The following is a 24020-nucleotide window of genomic DNA, read 5'->3' as shown; positions in this document are numbered from 1 at the left end:
GTACAATCAACCCCGAAAAATATCTGCACAAGAGCACTTCAATCTGCCCCGAAACAAAACAGATATAAAAACAGGACAGCTTCTTTTTTTTTTTTCTTGATTATTTAACACATTTTGTTACAAACACAAGTTTATGATAATCATCAATATAAAGTCAGTATCATATTGAACAATATTCCCAATGAAAATAAACAAACCTCCAGCTCCCGGGGGCTTTTAAAACCAAAGACCCTCCGGAAACTTGAGAGAGGAAAATAAATAATATATAATAGCAATATAAATTCATATATATGAAGGTATACACACATCACTCTTAGTAGAAGAACAAAATCTAATGTAAAAAGCGCCAATTTTTTTTGAAATATAGCATCATATATACCCATATCTATGGCTTCATGATTTGCACGTGTGAATCAAGCTATACAGGCTAAATGAGGATTGCAATTGGTACACGTCTAAGAATACCCATAATTCATCTGCGACACAGAGCAAACAGTTCCAGTTTTTGCATCATGAGGAATGAGACAGTTGTGTGCAGATGCAGAAGACATCGCTTTGGTATGGACAAAAAAATCAACACAGGCATGCAGTTTATAAGACTCAGGGCACAGAGGGTTCGTCGTGATTTGTCTCTTTGAAAAAAGAAGGAGGAAACTGTAATCTCTCTGTTCGACACTCGCACGGGGAAACACGCACACGGGTGGAAATGTCGTCGAGGCACATATTGAGGGGGTTGATGGCAGACATTTATTTTTCCTGAAGAAACAACCCGGTATGAGGAAGAGGACGTACAGTACAGGCTGTGAGGGTGGGGTGAAGGAGGGGGGTCACTCAGACACATGCACGCCCACCGTTAACATTCATTAAAAAATCCATTGTCTTTCTACTATTCTGTCAAAAATGGGGTTTGGCGTACAAGGAAAAAAGTCAATAAATAATCAAAGAAAAGGTTCCTGACATGAAGAAAGCGTCGTTGGTTATGGGAAGTGCAGTCCACGGCACCTCGTGTGCAACAAGCACTGGCAACTAAATGTTTCCCAGAGTTATTTTCTCTTTATGCAAATGAAATTAAAATAAAATAATGATCCGCTGGTGGATAGAAATACAGCATGTAGACAAAACTGTGAGGTCCACATGCTGCATTTCTACGCGACACCAGAAAAGAACAAGGAATCCACAGGCGGACAGAAATACACGTCCTGCATTTCTTCTTGATTGTGTCTCTGTGAAGGCGTGAAAGAATGGAATAACATTTAAAAAATAAAATAATAAAACAGTTGTAAGATGCAGTCGTTTACAAGCCGCTCCTTTCACGCAGCCCTTCTTCATATTCACAAAAAAACACTGTAAAACACGTTTCTTTAAAAAACTCTGACAAAATTTTTTTAAAACACCCATAACAACAACAACATAAAAAAAACAACGCAATAATAATAATTACAAAGGCACCTGCACACACACACGTACACGCACACACACACACACATACACACACACACCAGGAAACAAAAGCACTTCATGTATACAAATTGGTTTTGGTTCGCTATGAATCAATTAGTGTACATTAGTGACGCGAAAGCATGTGCAGAATATAGGTTTCAATCCATATCACTCAAGATGAATGTTTGACGTTTGAAGTTGACTCCTCCCCCTCGGTGATGAAACAAAAGAAGACGGGAAAAAGGTGTAAACTGGCACAATAAAGGTCGATAAAAGCCCCATGGCTTCCTGTCCACAACAAGGCAAAGTATAAAAGCTTTTTTTCCCTTATACAAGATAGAAAATATCAAAAAAGAACACACAATAAAGCTTAGCATCCAGCACTTATTAATAATAATAATAATAATAATAATAATAATAATAATAATAATAGTAACATCAACAACAGTAATCATAGTTCTGAAAATCGAAATAAGAAGACAGAATTCGTCTCCCTCACTTGAATTGTCAATAACTTGGAAATAAATGTTATTCTGACACACCCCCACACACACACACACGTGCACGCACACACACATACACACACACACACACACACACACATACACACACACACACAGGGATGGAATGGCTCTCAAAACAAACTTCTTTTTTCCCATTTCAATAAATAGCTGTTAAAAACAAAAACAAAAATATTACACCGACTACAAATATGTTATTTTTGATCGTCTTCTTTTAAAAACCCAACAAAGCTGAGAAAGAGGGAGAAAAAAATAAATCCACCATAACCAAAATGAGTCTGCATAATCTGTGTTACAAGGATTAAAGAAATAAATGAAATAATAATAATGAAAAAAAAAAAAACAGATATAGAGGCAGCTCCTCGTCTGACTCCAGAGACAGAACCATCGTGTGCTTGTGTTGGGTTTTTCCAAAACTGGGAAGCAGAAGCTGATTTGTATTTTAAAGAAAAACAAAAACAAACAAACACCTCTTACCTCTGTCTCTCTCCATCTTACACACACACACACACACACACTCACCTCACGCTGTATTTTAAAATCCCAGAAAACCGTATATGTACATTGGTCTAAAACACTCCTTTAGGAAAGTCTGTTGGAATTAACATAAGATAAGAAACTTAAAGATTACGAACCCCACTGACTGAAAGGCAAAGGCTGTGTGTGTGTGTATATCTTTATAAGTATATATATATATATATATATATATACTTATATTGAATATATGTACATATATATTCATATATATGAACGTATATATATATACATATATAAATATATATATATATATGCATATGTACTTATATAGATATACATATATGTATATACATATGTGTATATATAGCTTAACAAATTTATTAGACCACCGCACAATGTAACACAGCTAACCTTCAAATTAACTGTTTTACAAAAAAAAAATAATAATAATCAGAAAAAATAGTAAAGCACATCATTATTATTATAATTATTATTATTATTTCTTGATTGAAATGTCAAATTTTCCTTGTATTCCTGAACAGAAAACAATTGTTTTAGTGCAACATTTCTAGTTTTAAACACATTTTTCGAAATATTTCTAATATATTTTTGTTTTTATGACGTGGTGGTCTAATAAATTTGTCATGCACTGGTGTATATATACGTATATATATATATACACACACACGCATAAATAAAAACAGCAATCTGCACAAAGGTTCAGTGATGTCTCTTCATGGTGGTAATAACAGTCAAGAGGACATGAACATCCTTAAAGGTAGGTGCGGTCACCAAGTGGTTTTTAGATAAAGATCAGATCAAAAATTGTAAACCACGGGTTTGGGGTGAGGGGAGGGGCGGGGTTTAATAGAAGTCAATTGTCATTAAAGTGCAAGTCTGTGGCAGTAGGACTCTGCATCAACACGTGTGTGTGTGTGTGTTTGTGTATGTGTGTCACGTGACGCACAAAGTTTTGCAATAGATTTTACGACTCTCCGCTCGGTCGCAGAGACGGACGGACTTTCTCAACATGGAGATACTTTACAGCCAAGGTGGGACCAGGACTGTCTTCTCTCCTCGTCCGTGATCCTTGGTTTCCATGGAGATTGTGATGGCAAACGGGCAAAGTCGCAGTCTAGCGACGGTCGTGTCCTTGGCAGCGTATTCCCGGTGCCGCACAAAAACCAGCAGACTCACAAAAACACTGCATCAGAATCAGTCAAAGAGGAGGTAAGAAGAAAAAACCCGCCGACCACGTCTTCAGCACGTCGTCTTCTTCTTCTACTGTGGCAGCCAAGGCTGAGTGTGTGTGTGTGTGTGTGTGTATGTGTTGTAGATCATTGTCGCGCATCACCCCACGGCGTTTCCGCTCACAGGAAGGACCTCCCCCTGTGGGACGCGTGGGTAAAGAGAGCAGCCATTCCTGCCCAACAGATCTGCAGAGATCTTTCAGAGATTCGAGCGTCGACGAGCAGTGAAGCAGGTTCTAGGAGATCCAGGTGAAGTCCCGTTCACTGCCCCCGTTCTGCTGCTCTCCGTCTTGTGCCGACGAGTCGCTCTCCTCCTTCTCATTGTCCGGCGACCGCTGCGTCTCGCCGCTCATTCCCGAGTCCTTCCACTTCACCCCCTCCTCCTCGCCTTCTCCCATCATCTCCCCATCTGCCTCCGCCATCATCTCCTCCTCCGCCTCGGCGTCCCCGTCGCACTCAGCCTGGTCGTCGTGGAAGCGGTCGCCGGGATACAGCTCCTCCTCTGGCGAGATGTCCCCGCCCACCTCGCCATTGTGGTCCAGCAGTGCCGCCATCCCGCGGCCCGAGCAGTCTGCACAGACTCCATGGCGACGGGAGCCGTGTTTGATTCCGACGCTGGCTGCTGACATGAAGACTCGGCTGCACACTTTACAAACGTACTTCTTGTCTTTGCTGTGGACCTGATGGGATGGAAAAAACACATCTATCTATAAAGCAAGTTGCGTTTGTGTGTCTGTCTGTTGGTCAGATCGCCCTAAGACTTTGGATATGGCTTGAGAATGGCCCAATGGTGTTCATCCTTGATTTTCGAATTTTTTGGAGGAAATTTAATTTTCGCTGATTTATCAGGCTACACCAGGCAGGCAGCGGCTCATCAGCAGCAGCTGCGCTGTCTGGAGCGGGGAGGTGGGAGTGAAAAGGGTGTCCTCACGGTGGGTGAGACATTTTCACACGGTTCACCGCAGAACATGGTGTTATACTGAAACGACGAGGTGTCCATTCACCAATACTTGACCAAATATTTATTTTGCATTAGCATGCTACTACTTCGCAGCTAAATTGGCGTACCTGTTTCCAAAAGTAAACTAGCGAGGCTACGATTAGCATTAGCGTAGGGCTAACATAATACAAACACTGTGCAACCTCATTAGGCAAATGTTTTAATTTTTCGATTAGCATTAGCTTAGCTAGATGTTGTGACTGTCAGCCACGCCAGTAGCAAGACAGCTAGCTACGTTCCTTATCATGCATTACAATAACTGAAAAATCTTCTTCAGCTCCCACTACAGGAATACATACTGCTCTAAATCACATTTGCACATCACCGCCCCCTGCTGGCAACAGCGCCCACTTCCTCACCAGTGTGTGCCTCTTCATGTGCTCCCTCCTGGTGAACTTCTTGCCGCAGATCTCACACGGGTATGGCCTCTCGCCCGTGTGCGAGCGCATGTGCCTCTTCAGGATGCACTGGTGCATGGCAGAGAAACTGCAGTACGGGCACTTGAACTTTTTACGGATCACGGTGAAGTCGTTCACTGCAGGGACAGAGAGAGAGAACCATGAATGAATGAAGCTCATTTAGAGAAGAAAGCCAGACGTCACTTTTCAGCGATTACATTTAATTAGCAGCATGGTCTAGAAATGTACCATCAATTCCCATGGCCACCCCCCCGATCCCAGTTAAGGCTACAGTTGCCCTGGCAACAGCTCTTCCTCCAATGCTAAAGCAATAAAGGCAAAGAGATACTATAAACACACAACAGTCGCTCTGCCTCCACCTTCAGAAGAGAGGAGAAAACAAACACACATGATGACACAGAGGAAATGCACACATACACAGACACTTACGAGGGGAGGCTTTAACTTAATACTATGTCTTACTCCTGTGTGGACGTCAGGTAATCTAATTACCTAGAAGGTCTAGACTTAAATGCTAGTTCAGTCAGGTGAAGGGTAAAGGAACTGTGTTTGTAGCTACTGAGAAAGTCAAAGCTGGGGTAGAACAGGAGACTTCTGATCAATCATTTCATCATTAACCGACAGCATAAAGCAGTCCAAAGAGAAAAGCGCCTCCTATTGGATGTTCTACCAAGGCCAAGGTCACATATTCCTGCACCTATGCATTTCAGCTAGTGCTGGGCACGTTAACGGACAATAGCGCATGACGCATTTCCATGACAACTGACGGGAAAAAGACGCGTGGCATCATGTTTATGTGCCGCGGCACCGGAATCCAGGCACCGGTTACCAGTTAGCTCTGTTAGCTCCTTTAGCGCCGTTAGCGCGCCTACAGTCGAACTGGAGCGGTCTGTTTATTAAAGGAAAAGAGCAGCGCTACAACTAACCAGCGTACCTGTGTACTGCATATGTCTGCATATTCGTTGGGTACTAAGCAAACGCCCTCACATAACCTCATGCAAGTTTTCACAGTTAGCATCGTCTTCGTTGTCTCCTTTTTTGACCAAAAAAAGAGTTCACATTCATCTGCTAGAAAACTACAAAAGCACGTTTATTAGTTGTAAGTTTAAACAGTTGTGTACAGAGGCACTTTGATCTATATCCATTGGTCACAGCAGATTCCAGATTGAGATGCAGTCTGGAGTTAGCCAGGCCAGGCTACAAACACACATGTGATGAAGTATGACCCAGGCCTAAGCAGCTAAGGACACTACAGCACAAAGCAACTGGGGCTGCAACAGTTCATCACTTATTAAGTGAATCACCTACTATTTTGCCAAGTGATTCATCTGATTTAGTGGAAGTTTTATGAAATTGAAACCAGTTTCAAAATATTCTCATCTTCTCAAATCAGAATATTCTCCTGTTTCTTTGAAAGTAGACTGAATATCTTTGGTTTATGGACAATTTTCTGACATTTTATCAATGAAAACGCTATTCAATTAATTGAGAAAAGAGTCGACGGATGAATCAGTTATGAAGAGGATTACTAGTTGTAGCCCCGCAGGAAAGCTGGGAATATAAACATCATAAACACACATGGTGAACACTCACTGTACATTGAAGGATTGAGTCTAACACACAGACACAAGGAGCCACTATCTATAAGTAATAAACTGTCATTACCTCTTCTGCTCGTCACCACCTCCACCAGAAACGAGCAGGCTACACAAGGTTAGAGTTTGGTTGTGTTTTCACACTGTAAATGTGGAAAGTGTTGTGGTGTGAACGTGTGCAGTGTCACAAAAAGAGGGCGAATGTTTTCACCATGTTCATTTCAGGAACAGTTTAATCACAGCATTTGAAAACTACAACCGGCGTCACATTTGGTTTACAAAACAAGGTTTTTACAGCACATGTGGACTACTTTTTTTTTTTTTACTTTTCCATCTAACATGAAAATGTCATTCAGTATTTACACACAACACGTGCAGTATTCTGCTGCAGAGACACTACACAACATGATGATATTTCACAGAATTTCAAAATAAAAGTGTTTGCTTTGATGTGGTACGAAAAAATAGTTCACAATATGAACATATTATAATGCCAAATTAATCTATGAGTTAAACTTGAGTGCCTGGCTGCATGACATTGATTGGTGTTTTCCTGCACATACATATGCAGAAGTTTGAGTTCTGCAGATTATTAGAGTGAAATATGGGTGGGTGTATTATCACAGTGCCTTACATATATAAATATATGTGTGTCAGGGTAAAGACCTGCTGTAAACTAAAGAGGGGGGGGGAGAAACAGGCAGAGATTTGTCTGAATTCATACTGAATCCAATATCCTGCCTCTGTTGCTCTCATGCCCTCACCACTTCCATAATTCCTCTTCACCCCTGATCGCCCACGCCCCATTTCCTATCCTCTCCACCATGGATGCATTATAAGAACTGGATAGAGCAACGCACATCCCTCGCCCACACATAGCCGTGTGTGCCCAAGATACCAAAAAAAAGAATATTAATGGTATATAGACCGTCTACATGAAAAATGCAAGAATACATTTATACAACAGTATTTGGTCATGTGCAAAGAGCACATTTAACTGTAAAAACTACAATAAAACAGACATATTTGCGTTTGGGACCAAATTCTAACTAAATATAAATAATTGCACTTTAAAACTATTCAATGAATTTGTCAAAAACACAAATGAACAACAGAGCAGAGGATAATTAGTTAACTGGAAGCCCTGTGTTATTCACATTTAAAGAGGGTGGCATTTCTATTACACGTGTGCTTTTTTAGTGGATAATACTGAGTTCAGTAAAAATTATTTTTGCAGAAAATAGTCCTGTCAGCTAACTGGCTCATCTCTTCTCGTTTTTAGCTGCACAGTGTAGACCTAATAAAAACGGAATATTATTTTTATTTAAAATCCCCTTTTCTATGAAACAAAATGTAAAGACATGTATTTATTTAATAAAAATATCTATCAAAAACGTAATATAACATTATTTTTATTTAAAATCCCTGAGTAGCAGTATATCGAGTAATGACAGGTGACTGCTCTGTCCAGTTCTTATAATCCATCCATGCTCTCCACTCTCAACCGCACCATGATCTGTCAGCAGTGTCTGCAGCACCGGAGAACGCAGATTTTCACAACAGCGCCACCAGTTGGCTATCATGGAAGACAGCGCTTCAGTTCTCTACAGCAGTTTTGACCAGACGACACAATGTAAGTATAGAACACTTTTTACTTCATGTTAGCTATTCTGCTTGTCTGCTTTAACCATGTAGTTGTAAAGAAGGCTAATGTTTTCCCTCGCTCACTTGCTAAATCTACCGGATTCCGTTAAAAATAAGTAATTTAGGAGCTCTAAATATTGTGAATTAAGTGTTTATTTGTTAAAACAGTGATATGCCATAAGACTTTAATTAACGAGTCGACCTTGAGTTGTATATTGTGATTTGAGATGATTAAATTACTGACTGTTTTAACAAAGTTTTGCTAGGTTTTCAATAGGTTTTTATAGTTTTTTTTGGTTAAAACGTTCAGAGGACAACGACCTGTTTATCAGCCGTCCGCTGTCTGTTTTGAACAATTTAACTTTAATTTTAGCAACGAACTGTACCTCAGTCTCTCATCCATTTTTATGACAATTTTAACTCCTGTGTATACTGTATATATTTAAATGTAATGGTTTTTACTTTGCAGGATGTTAATGATCAAACTGCATAGGAAAAGAGAACGGTGGCACTTCATTGTACAGAAGTTGAACATCATGTGTTGGTACTTGATGAAGAATGTTCATATTTTATCACCAGCTGAAAAGATTTACCCAGGGCCACCACAGAATCATACTTCTACAGTTCATTCATTGTATATTTATCTTAAACGTAACTGGTATGCAATGTTGAATGGAATTTTTTTTTTTATTACAGTCATGGTTTCTGCCATCTGCTAGTAAAGTGCATGGCGTGTCTAAAAAGAGTCATTAAAACATTTTGTTGCATAAGAATCAACTTGATTCTAGTAGTTAAATGGCTAACATTTGCGACACAACACACTAGAACACCACAAAATATGTGGTTTGCCCAGAGTGCTTGAAATGGGTCTAATTCATGATTATGGTCATTTCTCAGGGTAAACTAAGTGACATTCACTCGTTCTCTCGAGAGTCTATAGTGTTTGTTTCGAGTGTCAAAAGTTTTTAGTTTTATTGTTTAAAAAGAACAATATCTGGCCACATCCAAATAAATGGATTATGCGCAAATAATTATTGGAAATGTTAAAGATAATCGAAATATATTTTTTGGCTTATTAATCTATTTGTTTACGTCAGTGTTTGGAGTTTAGTTGGGTGGTGTAATAAAACAGGCAAATGGCTGCCTCCGGTACATCCAAGTTATTAGGCGGCGCTGTTAACGAAAAGCGTGACCACCTGAAACTACTACCTCCTGGTAACTGCAGCAACATACGATTGCCAGCTGATGCTGCAACATCGCTAAGCTAAGCTGTTCCTCCATCCCCACTTCCTCTTCAGATGAGGGGGGTCAGGAGGTTAAGAAGGGTGGAGCACCAATTACTGTCCAGCTCCAGACACTAGAGGAGGCACAGATCTGGGATGGAAGATATGGACCGAGAGAAAGAAGAGAATGACGCCACCCAACCCCCATCTGAGCCACTACTGGTCTTTTGTTTTAGCTGGTTTTGTCTCATGCGGCACATCCCCGCCATCTGCACTCATCTCACAGCACTGACCCAAGGCTATTGTGTAAAGAAGCTTCTGTGTGGACATGCTTACATTTCCCTTACTCTAACGTGCACTGCTGCCAACTCCAGAAACATTCACCTCGAGATGCTGCAGTGCCGACAAGTTCCTGCAGGTGGTGTGGTTGTGTGGGCTGCGGGCCTCAGAGAAGCCGTGAAAGTATGAAGTGAAAGAATGTGAGTGTCTGTGCCCATAATGCAGGGGTGGACACCGAGATAAAGATCTCTCTCTGCCTAAAAAAGGAGAGAAGACTTTTGTGTTGACTGGTGACAAAGAGCCAGACAAGTGGTTTAGGGTTGGGAGGGCGGAAAGACCAACAACCACCTACCCCCACCTCTTTGTTTTCTGTACCCCGGACCAGTTTATAGGTCCGGTCAGAGCTCAACAGACCACGGCTATAGCACAAAGATTTTGCATAGCAACTGTTCATCTCAGAGATATAGGTTTTCAATTTGCATCAAATCACAAACATGTCTGTTGTGTGAGGCACTGACACTTATAAAGTCAGCAATTACTGTCTTGCATAATTTTCCTATTGGAAAGAGAAGAAATGTGTCATTTAGTAAACCACTCACTCCCCTGTTACAAAGTGTGTAGATGAAATCGGCTGTTTTACACTGCAGAATATAGCTGATTAATCGATTATTACTCGATTACTAAATTAATCGTAAACTATTTTGATAATCGGTTTGAAGCTTTTTTCATGATAACGAGATTTCTGGTTGTTTTAGCTTATTAAATGTGAATATTTTCTCTGTTTCTTTGCTCCACATAACAAAGAAATCTTTATAAATAATGAATAATTTTGGTTTGTGGACAAAACAAGACGTTCAAGAACATTGTTATTTTCGGGTTTGACAAACACTGATCAACGTATTTAACGCGTTTTCTGATATTTTATGGACCAAAAGATTAATCGATTATGAAAATAATTGTTAGGTGCAGCTCTACTGCAGAATACAAGACTTGCTTATGTATTGCAGTCATTTCCAGGGCCTTTGGAATCCTTTGTGTGGCTTTACCTTAGTGACATAAAGTTACCAAACAAGGCAGCAGCCCTTGTTTCTCTGCGAGCTAAAAGCTACGTTGTTTTGTTCTATGGACTTTGGTCTGGGAGAGTGACCGCTTTACAAACTTAGAAAAGGCTGCCAACAACCACATTTCAGAAAACCTCAACTATCCCTTCAATTACCACATCAACAAACTTTGGATTTCAGAAGGATCCCAGTGCAGTGACACCACAAATCATGTTTGGCATGAGCGTAAAACAGTAAATGACGCATAGTGATGCACATGCAGTCTGGAGCCAGTCTCAATTCCCCACATTGATGCTGTGGATACGATTGTCAACTTTCATCTTTTGAGAAAGCTGCCAAAGTGGATACGTTACCACGTCCCGGGACATTTCCATCCTGCTGCTGCCGTCGAGTATCGTCCCCCGCAGCGACCCCGCCTGACAGCAGACTTTCACATGTGTTGCCAGGTTCTTTTGCGTGCTAAAGGCCTTGGTGCAGGCGGGGCACGTGTGGCCTCTCTCTCTGGAGTGCACGGACGACAGGTGCCTGTGAAGGTCAGTGCGGTCTCTGAAGTGTTTCAGACAGTACACGCACTGCATCAGCTTCTTCTTGAAGTGGATCGTCTTCTCGTGGCGATCGGCGTTGGATTTCAGAGTGAAGCTAGCTGGACACTGGGAGCAGAGGTAGCGTCCCGGCACGGACTCGGACTGGTGGAACGGCTGTGGCTGTGGCAGGAGACGGGGCTGCATAGCTTGGTGCTGTGGACCCAGCATGCTCGGCCAGTCCATGGACAAGGCCATGAGAGACAGGGTGTGGCGGTACTCGTGTTCCCTGAGATGCTCCAGGCTGCTGAACAGCCGTTTGCACAGGGAGCAGGGCCAGGCCCCAGGTTCTGGCAGAACTCGCTCTCCTGATGCAGCCTCCTTGCCCAGCGCCATCAGACCTTTGGTCCCTGTGCCAGTCACTGACGCTGATGCAGGCACAGTCAAGCCACCAGCACAGCTCCCATCAACCATATGATCCTGCTCCTCAGGAGAGTGGTCACCTGCCAAATCTGAGATGGGAGCAAAGAGGAGAGTGAGATAAGTAGATATTATCCAAAAGGGAAGGGGAAAAAAACTTGCTTAAAGGGACAGTTCTGGATTTTTGAAGTGAGGCTTGTGTGAGGTGCATGTACACGGTCGACTAGGTAAAAACTATAGACTCACCTAATAGAAATTGTGTTATGTTTAATGTACATTATCTTTAGAATATTATATAGTCTTTGTCTTGACAGAACTGAAACTCGTTTCCCACAAATACACGAGGGCTGTAACGATACACAAAGTGACGATTCGATTTGTATCACAATTTTTGACCCACGGTTCGATACATTCCATGATTTTTTTTAAATATAAAAAACATTTTATTTAAATTTAATTATATAGCAACTTAATGTAACATTTAATAACAAATATTTTGGAACACTGTGAACAGATTTGAACATAAATAAATAAATAACCAAAGATTTCTCTCTTTTCTGTAACAAAATAATACTATTGAAAAATACAAAGTAAATGATCAATCAGACTGGGATTTATCCCCAAAGCATGCTGGGAAGTGTAGTTCTTCATGAGAAGCATTTTTGTTCCAGTGGAAATAACTTGTTTTGATTAACAGCAAAGGTAAGACAACATTTCTGCTTGTATTTCTTGAAAGTCAGTTGTTATGCTCTTATTTTGGGCCTGGATCCGTGAATCTTGTTCGTAGATTGATAAAAATGGTACCTCTTGAATCTGTGGATTCTCCGCTGTTTACATGATCACGCTGACGCTCCGGTGCTGCTTTTAAACATGTGCGCTGTAACGTTTTTTCCCACTCCTGCAGGTTTGATCCATCAGTGTTTTAACTGTGTTTGGTGAATATAAGAATGGTTTATATGAGCTTTTAGCTGAGTTTCTGACCTTTCTGTGGGTATGCAGCATATCTGTGTTTGTTATTGTTAGACATGGTTATATGAGCTTTTGTCGCTGCGTCTGACGCTGCCCCCGGTACCAGGGACATCGGTAAATAAGAGATTTACGCGTTTAAAAAACATAACGCGTTAATGATGACTGTAATTAATTCATCACAATTAATGCGATAATTTGCCCCCCCTAATAAAAATAATAGTAATTTGAAAAGTTTGGTAGCACTAACAGCGCATATCATGTGGCTGACTGGAAATATAACTAGTAGTTAGAAAGAGCGTTTCACGATTCTGTTTTCTCACGCCGCGAGACAGTTTCGTGGTTCTGAGTGTCGCGATTTCGGTTTCGATACGCACATCGTTACAGCCCTAAAATCCACTGACAAAAGTTTGTGACCCACATCTGATTTGTTTCATTACCACGTTGCACAAATCACAGGGGAGCCATATAACCTTATATCCACCTGCTCTCAACCCCACTTGAACAATCTTGAACTATCCCTTTACAGTAAGTGATGTGGACACGACACAACACTTAAACCAGACCTGTGCCACCTTCGTTCATGTCTTCGTCGTTCATTGCCTCCTGTAAGACAAAACAAGGTGTTATGTCACACACACAGAGTTACAGATGATGTATGGACATGCAGAGGTCAGAAGCTGTGGAAACAAGAGAAACAAAGATATGAAAACAGAAATGGAAAACAGGAAGAGAATCGACAGGCCAGAATGAGTTAAAGGAAAAAAAAAACAGTACGGTAAATGACTGACAGTTCCTGGATCAGCACCTGTGCCTCGTTCACTTACAGTCTTGTGTTGTGTTTCTAATGTATGTGAAAGCATTTCTGTACTTGACACAGAGCTGCTACTGCAGGAGTGAGGGAGGATTTTGTTAGGGTTTTTTTTCTGTGACATCTAGTTTTGTGTAATATCAAATAAAATGTGCCTGTTATTTAGATAGGTAAAGATGAGGTCTGATCCTTTGTTAGAACCACATTTACACTGTCATGTCAGCACAGATGGTAAAGGTAATAAATAATAAACGTGCCTATGAAATATAAAATAGACAATTGCAATTATAAAAATAAAATATATATTATATGCACTATGATCTTGAGATTTACAGTGTAATGTTAAGGGATGAAAGGGGTGGTTAAAAGCACATTGCTACTGATGTGTAATAATGAACTCTCTGACATTGACTTAATTTTGACAAAGAAAACAATAAAACATTTGAAACTAAATGAACAAACTTGACTATTGGCCCATTAGCTATAGCTCTTTCTATGCTAACTTCCTGTGTGTACGCCTCATACACAAATACATGTGCATATGTTGAGATATATATATATATATATTTTTTTTTAATTAAATACAGTATGTGTTCATAATAACATCATGAGTTCTATTTCTTTATGGTTCTACGTGCTAAGTAGAACCATATAGGTTCTTCGGCTTGTCCTCATAGGAGAACCCTTTTTGGCTCCAGGAAGAACCTTTTTTATAAAAGTCCCACCTGGAACCCTTTTCGAGGGTTCCACCAAGAACCTTTTTGAAACCTTTTATTCAGGAAATGGGTTTTAAACAGTTCTCTGGATCAAAATGGTTCTTACTGGAACCATTAGTGTTACCAAGAACCTTTGAAAAACCCTTTCTTCGGGAAAGGGTTTTTCAGAAGCAAATGGTTTCAGGTAGAACCTCAGCCCTTGTAGAAGAACCCTTTTGGAACCTTTAATTCTAAGAATGTATATTTATATATGAGACAAATCTGGGTCAAAATAAAATTACCAGAGAGTTTTGCAACCTATCTGAGATCAGGGAGGTTGCCATAGGAATGAATGTACTTTCTGTTGACTGTGCAGAGACGAGGCGTTAGGTTGATCTACAGTATTAATAAAAAATAAAAAATCCTCCTCTTCCTTATAACTGCGTGCACCTGTGTCCGCTTCCCTCACCCTGTATCATTCCTTCATTTACTTCAGACATTGGTCATTCCGTCACCCCCCCTGCACCCATTCCCTTGGCCCCTACACTCCTCCCACACTCCTCCTCCTCCTCCTCCTCCTCCTCCTCCTCTTCTCCGAGAACAGAACACTGTGCACTGGGCAAACAGACGGCATGTCCACAGACATGGGGAGGCTTGTTGGGAGGAGGCTGATCCGCTGAAATCAAATGCTGCTCCTAAATGCTCCCCGCTCACACACAAACTGGCACGGAAAATAAAAGACATCCACACATGCCCACACTGCCATGTTCTCACACACAGACACACACACACACACACAGACACACACTAAGCAGAACAAACAATTTCCTGGACTGTGAGAGCAAACCTCTCATTGTCTGCTTGTATTGATTCTACTCAGTCTCATCTCACTACCTTACCTGTTATCTGTAATATCTAAGCACACACACACACACACACACACACACACACACACACACACACACACACACACACACACACACACACACACACACACACACACACACACACACACACACACACACACACACACACAGAGAGAGAGACGATGTCTTCTAACTGTGTCTTCTCTAATGCAGCCACTACATACTATATTTCCGCCCACTAATACTGAGCAAAGACTCCTGGCTCGAAGGTGAATTCTGGGCCTTATATAAAAAAAAACATCAGTATATAAAATGTAAAAGAAAATAATAATCATATGAAAAGTGAGACGAAGAGAGAGAGAGAAGTTGGAAATGTGAGAGGAAGAGAAAGCAAACATCACATAGAAAGAGGACAAAGAAAACAAGAACAGTGTGTGAGATAACGAGCGGCTGAGGGATGATGCACGACCAGTCACTGTCATCCAGACCATAATAAATGTGATATTCACAATGTTATTATTATTATTATTATATTAATCATATGCTTTAATTAATGTTTAGTTCTTAAATATAAGCTTTCAAATGAATTCAGGTTTAACTTGTTACACAATTACTAATAAAGTGTTACAAAGTGTTATTATATGGAGCACTTTAATGTGGAAAAACGTCTCTCACTTAAAAATAAATCACCAGGACTGTGTGTGAAATATCGATGATTATCTTCATTCATGTCTCACGCGAGTGTATTTTTAATTATAATTTGTGATAATACCTATATACTGTATGTCGTCACATTCTTATTCCCTCTGAGCGTGTTTATGTAAAAACTAGAGCTGCAAATGATTTTTCCGATTTTTTTCGTAAACAAAATCTCATTTTAATAATGAAACTAGTAATTATTTAGTAAACGTTTAATAATCGATGAATCGTTTCAGCTCTAAGATAACGATGCACACATACAAGAACACACAAACATTGTCATATTACTATCCATTTTTAAGACTTGCACAACTTCCACTCACGGACAACCTTATCACTAACCCTAACTAGATTATGCCTAACCCTAACCATAACTAGTCAATGCCTAACCCTGCCCTTACCCTAATGCCTAACCCTAATCGTTGCCTAATCCTAACTATAACTAGTTAATGCCTAACCATAACTCTTTAATGCCCAACCAAAACTCTTTAATGCCTAACCCTAACTATAACTAGTTAATGCCTAACCCTAACTGGTCAACGCCTAACCCCAACTATAACTAGTTAATGCCCAACCCTAACTATAGCTAGTTAATGCCCAACCCTAACCACAACTCGTTAATGCCTAACCCTTAAAAAACGAATCAATAAAACCAATTTGAAAAACTAATCAATGCCTAACCCTAACTATAACTAGTTAATGCCTAACCCTAACTATAACGAGTTAATGTCTAACCCTAACTATAACTAGTTAATGCCCAATCCTTACCACAACTCGTTAATGCCTAACCCTCAAAAAACTAATCAATAAAACCAATTTGAAAAACTAATCAATGCCTTACCAGTCGATGCCTAACTATAACGAGTTAATGTCTAACCCTAACTATAACTAGTTAATGCCTAACCCTAACTATAACGAGTTAATGTCTAACCCTAACTATAACTAGTTAATGCCTAACCCTAACTATAACGAGTTAATGTCTAACCCTAACTATAACTAGTTGATTCCTAACCATAACTAGTTGTAACTTGTTTTAATCATGAAAAAAGCTTCAAAACGATGAATCAATTATCAAAATAGTTGACGATCAATTAATATTCAATGAATCGATTAATTTAGTAATATTAATCGATTAATTTAGTAATCGTCTAATTGTTTCAGCTCTAGTAAAAACAGAGTGGAGCTGTCGCTCAGAGCTCGTCCACACTCGTACCCGTACGTATGTGCTTACCTCAGGTGAAGTCGAGGACTCCTGGTCCTGAGCATCTTCCACGTCTATGTCCATCCAGTCTGTGCGCAGGAGCGGGGACACCCCAGCCCACGCAGCGGGGGCCTCCAGGGGCCGAGGCTCGGGGGGAAGCAGCGGTGTGGGTGGAGTGGGTGGCAAGTGTGAGGATGACGACGATGATGGTGGTGGTGGTAGTGGTGATGTTGGAGGATGAAGAGAAAAAAGAAGAAGAGGAGGAGAAGGTGGTGGAGGCGGAGGAGGAGAAGAGGAGCCAGCCCCCTGTTTGTTAAGAAAAGTGGCCCCCGTGGCCTCTGGCCGGAGCCTGCTGCTGCAGTTGTTGGAGCGGAGCCCTGAGGAGCACAGGAAACGAGTCTCACCCACCCACTCACGTACAACTGCAACTCTGCTAGCAGCTGGCCACTACAACACAACGGCAGAGAGTGGGCAGCAGGGGGGGAGGCAGGAGAGGCAGGGGAGGAGGGGGGGGGGGCACAGAGGCTGCCAGTGCTGCTCTATCAAACACTACAGAGAGGGGGAGGAAGAAAAACTCTGAAGTTTCACTTTCCACCAGCCAAGGGGAAAGGGTTAGGGTTTCTCTTCTTCTGTTGCGTTCTGCTCCTCTGCTCTCCTTCTCCTTCTCCACCCACGTGTGTGCACAGAAGATGGCAGCGTGTGTGTGTGTGTGTGTGTGTGAGCCAGTAAAATGCATATATCAGGAGGAGAGAGCTGGAGGATGCTGCGATAGTTTTGGACAGGTGCCCATCCTGTAGCTGCAGCGCACAGGCAGGCTAAAGGACAACTACATCCGCCGTGTGAAGATGTTTACGCGCAACAAGTTAAAGCACTTTGGATAGAAAATTAGACATTTCTTGGAGAACCTTTAGCTCCTTAAAAACTATTTGCACTCAGGAGCTATTTCTGTTCCATTAATACTCCCATTAGCTGCTGCTGCTGTGAGTGCCTCGGCTTCTCTTATATTCATCTAAGTATAAAGTAGTGCAGCTCTTTCCCTCTGTGTGTGTGTGTGTGTGTGTGGGCAGTGTTTTTGGGGAATGTGTCTAGAGTTATGCAGTGGGTTAGCCATTCACTGCCCTCCTCTGCACAGTGGACAGAATCACACAACCATGAGGCTGGACCATGGGCTGACTGTTGGAATGTTAAACTACCGCGCCCGACACTCCCCACTCCCACTGACTGTGAACACACACACAAATGTCTAACTCCCCATCATCTTCTTCTTCTCCCTCCCAGACCGCAATAATTACCAAAGAAGAAGAAGAAGTATGGACAGAGAGAGCTACAGGTGAGACGTTTTGCAATCTTATCTCAATAAGTTTAAAGCTCACATAGAGTGGTCCTGTTGCACATATATGTTAGTTATGGAGGTCTACTTACATACATTTACTTGTTTTAATGGTTAAAAACCTCCTAGTTGCTGTAAACGAGCTGATAGAAATCTCTCCTTACGGAGAGATTCTATCTCCAACTCTCACACCCAGAAGACAGACCAGACAGACAGAGTGTGTTGTGATTGGCCAGCCAGCGTAGAGCCTTCCCAACTGTCTTGTGATTGGCCAGTACCCGGAATTGACATAATCAGCACACCCGCTCTCAGAAGCACAGCTCCCCCCTCTGGAACGGTGGATGCACTGCTCATTATCAAAACTTTGTTTTAACAATGTTTAAAAATAGCTTCTTCACAACTCCCCGCCGCAGTCCCTTTTATGACTTTGACCCAGAGTCAGAAGACACTGTCGCTCGTGAAACACCTCCACAAAGGACCTTATTCTTCTTCTGCGGTTCAATTTACTCAACCGGATGTGCCCGGACTAGTGCCCGGAGTAGGAGGATCTGCTGTTCAGTAGAACCGTTGTTTATGTAACCGAATCAGGTTTTTTCAGAGATCTCGCTGAGCCCGAGATTACAATAAAACACAGCGTTCTCAGCAATGGCTAAACTGTTTGTTTTGAAAATTCAGGGCTTCATAAACAAGGCAATGAACTTCCGGTCTAGGTCCGCTTTAATGTCGCCGCTGGGTCTGGAAAGCCGTAAAAAAAATGTTTTCTAAGTCTGTGAGGACCTAACTTTGACAGATCATCCATTGGGGTCAAAGGAGCGTTTTCCTTCCAGGCATAATGTCCCCACAAAGAAGGTGGTTTACCAGGGGGTGGTCCACACAAGCATAGAAAGACAAGAGCAGACACACACACAGACTATGTCACACACAATTGTTTGACTCCCCATCATCTTCTTCTTCTTCTCCCTCCCAGACCGCAATAATTACCGAAGAAGTGAGGACGGAGAGAGTGACAGGTGAGACGTACAGTAGCAGCTCATTAACAACATGAAAAACACTTTCTATGTCATTGACCGTGTTTGAACAGTTTCCGCTCGAGTCTCAAACGTCTAATTTTTTTTTGCAATCTCATCTCAATAAGTTTAATATCGCCGCTGTGTCTGGAAAGCCATAAAAAATACAAACAAAAGCGCAGGATGACTCACTGCACACTGAGACAGGAAGACGGTAAAGGGAAATTAAAGCATGGAGGCAAGATTTTCTTTCTTTCATTTTTTTTTAAAGCTCTATTTCCTCAATAATTCTATGATGACATTTGAGCGTAATGTCAGTCGTGTGATCTGAGAGAGTGAATGACATCACACTTCATTCAAATTCTTTACGTTGAATTGTTTTTCCTTTGGTGAGTGAGTTCAATCACAGAGTGAACTGGCGCTAAACTGATTATAAACGCAGTGCAACAGTGGTTTGGTTGCTAGGTAACGACAGGTGTGACACCACCACTAATAAAAACACCTCACACCAAGTTAGCATTAGCTTGTCACGGGACAAGTACCTGTTACGCTGTGCTATGCTAGTGGAAAGACAACTTAAGAATGTTTGTGTGCCGATAAAAATGCTTGATGGCATGACTTAGCTTGAGTGTCAGTGAAGTAGCAGTGTGATATATCACAGACCCCAGTGTGACTGTATTTGAAACAAAATTAGGAGGGTGTGTGAGTGTATGTTGCTAACAACGTTAGCAAGTTTGCTGTTCAAAGCCCACATAAGCTAACAAACAATTTTTTTACGATGAGGAAAGCAATTAATGATTTTCGTAAATCAGTGAAATAACTTTTGGTTCTAAAGGTCACTGATGCCAATATACGAGGCTAAAGTCTGGATCATTCGGATGCAAATTACAAGGCGCACACACACACACACACACACACACACACACACACACACACTCAGCTGTTGGTAAAAAATATTTTTTGAAGCTTGATTTACACACAGAATCGAAAATAAAACCCGGCGTTGACAAAATGCGTAATAATCCACATCATTGATAATATCAGTATATGCTGCCTTTAGATAACAGGTCGACTGGGATCCATCAGATCTGAATGAATGTAATCTTATTCAGGAGAATGATTGACACTGATGCATGCTGGGATATTCAGTGGTTAAAAGGATATTTCAGGTTGTTGGTGTACAGTATATTTTGTTAGTGCTGGGCATGTTAACGGCGGTTAATGGCGTCAAGATTAACGCACGCCGTGATTCCATGACGACTGAGTGGAAAAAGACACGTGACGTCATGTTTACGTGACTCCCGATTGTTAAAATGAGTCCCTAAAGTATCGCTAAACTTTAAAGACAGAGGCACACATACACAGTACACGGGTACGCTGGTTATTTGTAGCGCTGCTCTTGTTGTTTAATAAACAGAACTCTCCGGTTCGACTGTAGGCGAGCTAAAGGAGCTAACGGAGCTAACTGGTAAGCGGTGCCTGGACTCCTGGACTAAACATGACGTCACTCGCGTCTTTTTCTGGTCAGTCGTCACGGGAACACGCCATGTTTTAACATTAACGTTAGCATTAGCATGGGTTAAGGGCGTCAATGTTAAACATGCCCAGCACTATATTTTGTATGAGGTGCTGACACTGAGACTCACTCAGTGTTAGCACGGACGCAAGGAAAAACTGATTTCAGCCACTCAGCAAACGGCTAATTTAATAAAAAGCTATGCTAATAATGTAGCTTAAATCTGAGTAGAAATGGTGCGTCGTTGTGTAAATGACCTAGCATCTGAGTTTCAGGCTTTATCCTAACTGTCCCTATGAAGTGTAAAAATCACTATAGTTTGATTTAGCGCTGGGCGATATGGAACAAAAGTCATATCCTGATATATTTAGCCTGAAAATCGATATACGATATATATCCCGATATCTTTTCCCGCAAGTGAGAGCTGTGAAAATGAAATCAAAACTCTGGTCTAATTCCATATCCTGTTTAAAAATATAGCGCTATATTTTTTATATTGATATATCGCGCAAGCCCTAGTCTGATTTTGCACGTGTCAGTTATGAGTATAAAGAGTCAGTTATACAAACTGAGAGTTGAGGAGAGTTCGATGGAAGGAGTAAGGAAAGGAAGTGAGGAAAGGAGACAGAAAGATTGGACCTGATGACCCCGTTCCACCGACTGATCAATACTTTCCCAGGATTTAAAAAAAAAACACACTTTGATGTTCCACAGCTAAAGTTTAGAGGAGGAGGGGGAGAAAGGAGGGATGAGTGTGAAGGAGGAGAGAAGAGAAGGATATTGGGGCAGGGTGAAGGAGAAGGAGGGAGGAGAGGAGGAAGGGAGGGAGGGGAGTGTTGATCTGTCAAAGTGGGCAGACTTTATCCTCCGCCCAGTAATCTGAGGTACGCTGTTTGTTTATTCTGTGTCCTCATTTAGCAGACTCAGGGAGGGGAGGTGGTTTTGCCCTCTTGACAAACCCATTTCCCCGACCCCTATTGTGCACTGAATTCAAAATAGGGTTTGGCTTTAACCAAAAAAAAACCTCCCCCAAAGGTTTCTCTGGTGACAAGTGTTCTGTGAAATACAGACTCCAAGACTCATTCAACAAGTTTCTTTATTTTCTCTCTCTCTCGCTCTGTGTGTGTCGAGCACAGAGCAAGAAAGAAAAATTATTAAGATTTTCTGAATTCTGCAAATCTCTTATTCATTTTGTCAAGGCTGAGCGAGTGAATCTGTAAAAGTGTGGATGAGAAAAAGCCTCTGACAGCATCTGATTCTCCTCTTTAAGCCAAGAGAAACATCTCAATCCCACACACTTAACACTTACATAAAAAGAGGTGATGGGTGTGTGTGTGTGTGTGTGTGTGTGTGTGTGTGTGTGTGTGTGTGTGTGTGTGTGTGTGTGTGTGTGTGTGTGTGTGTGTGTGTGATCCATTCAGCCCTGTCTCTTTACTCTGTCTAGGTGAGTGTGGGGCTCAGCTCCGACTTGTTTCCCCTTCCTCTGCTTTTCTCCGGCTCACAAAAGAAGCCAGGATTCTGGACAAAAGATCCAATTACGAGCCAGTGAAGGCAAAAAGAAACACAAACACACACACACATACATGGATGTGCCCACGCAGCACACACACACGCACACGCACACAGACACACACTTGTTCTGCAGACACACTGACAGCTTCACGCCCTCACTGGAAGAAATGAAAATGAAATCCTAGTGAAATATTTAAACACAATTAAGCGTTTGTGCTTCAAAATGACTGATATGATGCATTTTTTTGAACAATTATTGATTATGGAACAATTTTTTCCTAAAGTAAGCTTCTACAGACACGTAACTGCATTATTAATTATATTTCATTATATTTTCTTTATTCGCCCTTTGAGAATCAAGTCATTATATCTTAATATTACGAGGAATAAGTTACAATTATTTTATAAAAACACTCTTTTTTAAACGTGTATTTCATTTGTAAATGTATATGTCATAGAAAACATTGAACGGTGATATCGCACTTACTGTTATTGAATTATTGGAACACAAAACTATACTCAATTGTAGTTTTTCACACATTCAAATCTGAACACCATTAACACATAATATATGTCACATACAGTCTGTTAACTGTCTAATGTCTGAAGAGTTGTCACACTTATTATTATGTGTTATTTGTAGACCCACAAACTCACTGTCACATAAAAACCAAAGTCATTTTCTCACCACACATCGACGTGTTCTGTCGCTGAGTCACTGCACGGTGCTTTTTTATTGGGTCGTGTTTCCTTTGTGTGGTTGATATAAGGTAGAGCTGCAACTAACCAATATTAATCTGTGGATTATTTTCTCGTTTGGTCCATAAAATGTCGATGACGTTCTAAAATGTCTCTGTTTTTGTCCACAAACTAAAATGATTGAGTTTGAGTGATTTCTTTGTTTATGTGGAGCAAAGAAACAAAGAAAATGTTCACATTTAAGAAGCTAAAACAATCAGAAATGTGGTTTTGATCATGAAAAAAGCTTCAAACGGATTACACCATGATCAAAATAGTTAACGACTAATTTAGTAATGGATTAATAATGGGTTAATTGTTTCAGCTCTAACATTAAGACGCACACATACAAGAACTAACCTGGACAGCCTTGCCCAAAGCCTTAACCATAACTAGTTAATGGCTAACCATAACTAGTTAATGCCTAACCCTAACTATAACTACTTAATACCTAACCATAACTGTAACTAGTTAATGCCTAATCCTAACCATAACTAGTTCATGCCTAACTATAACTAGTTCATACCCAACCCTAACATAACCATAACTAGTACATACTAGTAATACATAACCAGTTAATGCCTAAACACAACTAGTTAATGCCTAACTATAACCTCACCACATTTCAAATCTTGAACTCTGCCACATTAGGACCAGGTTTTGGTCTCCACACACACACACACACACCCCCCCCCCACACACACACACACGCACACATCTTCCTGCAGTCAAAGATAGTGTGTGTTTGTCACATACAACCTGTAAGTAGTGATGAGTGTGTGTGTTTGTAACGATCAGTGTGTGTGTGTGTGTGTTTCTGTGTGTGTGT

The 24020-nt window shown here is 41.0% G+C and overlaps 1 protein-coding gene across 1 annotated transcript in view; it reads right to left on the bottom strand.

Moving 5' to 3' along the window:
• Nucleotides 1-3924: 3924 nt before the first annotated feature.
• The window catches only part of zbtb46 (zinc finger and BTB domain containing 46), a gene marked incomplete at both ends in the record, with an annotated part of 55082 nt that continues 34986 nt past the window's right edge, over nucleotides 3925-24020 (bottom strand). Inside the window, 2 exons of the mRNA XM_083894650.1 lie at nucleotides 3925-4368; nucleotides 5048-5223. Coding sequence (XP_083750776.1) covers nucleotides 3925-4368; nucleotides 5048-5223 — 620 coding nt within the window. The remainder of the gene's footprint in view (nucleotides 4369-5047; nucleotides 5224-24020) is intronic.

Source organism: Microchirus variegatus (genome assembly GCF_963457635.1).
Source record: "Microchirus variegatus genome assembly, chromosome: 9".
In the NCBI taxonomy this organism is placed as follows: Eukaryota; Metazoa; Chordata; class Actinopteri; order Pleuronectiformes; family Soleidae; genus Microchirus; species Microchirus variegatus.
This window is presented reverse-complemented; position numbering and strand designations above follow the sequence as displayed.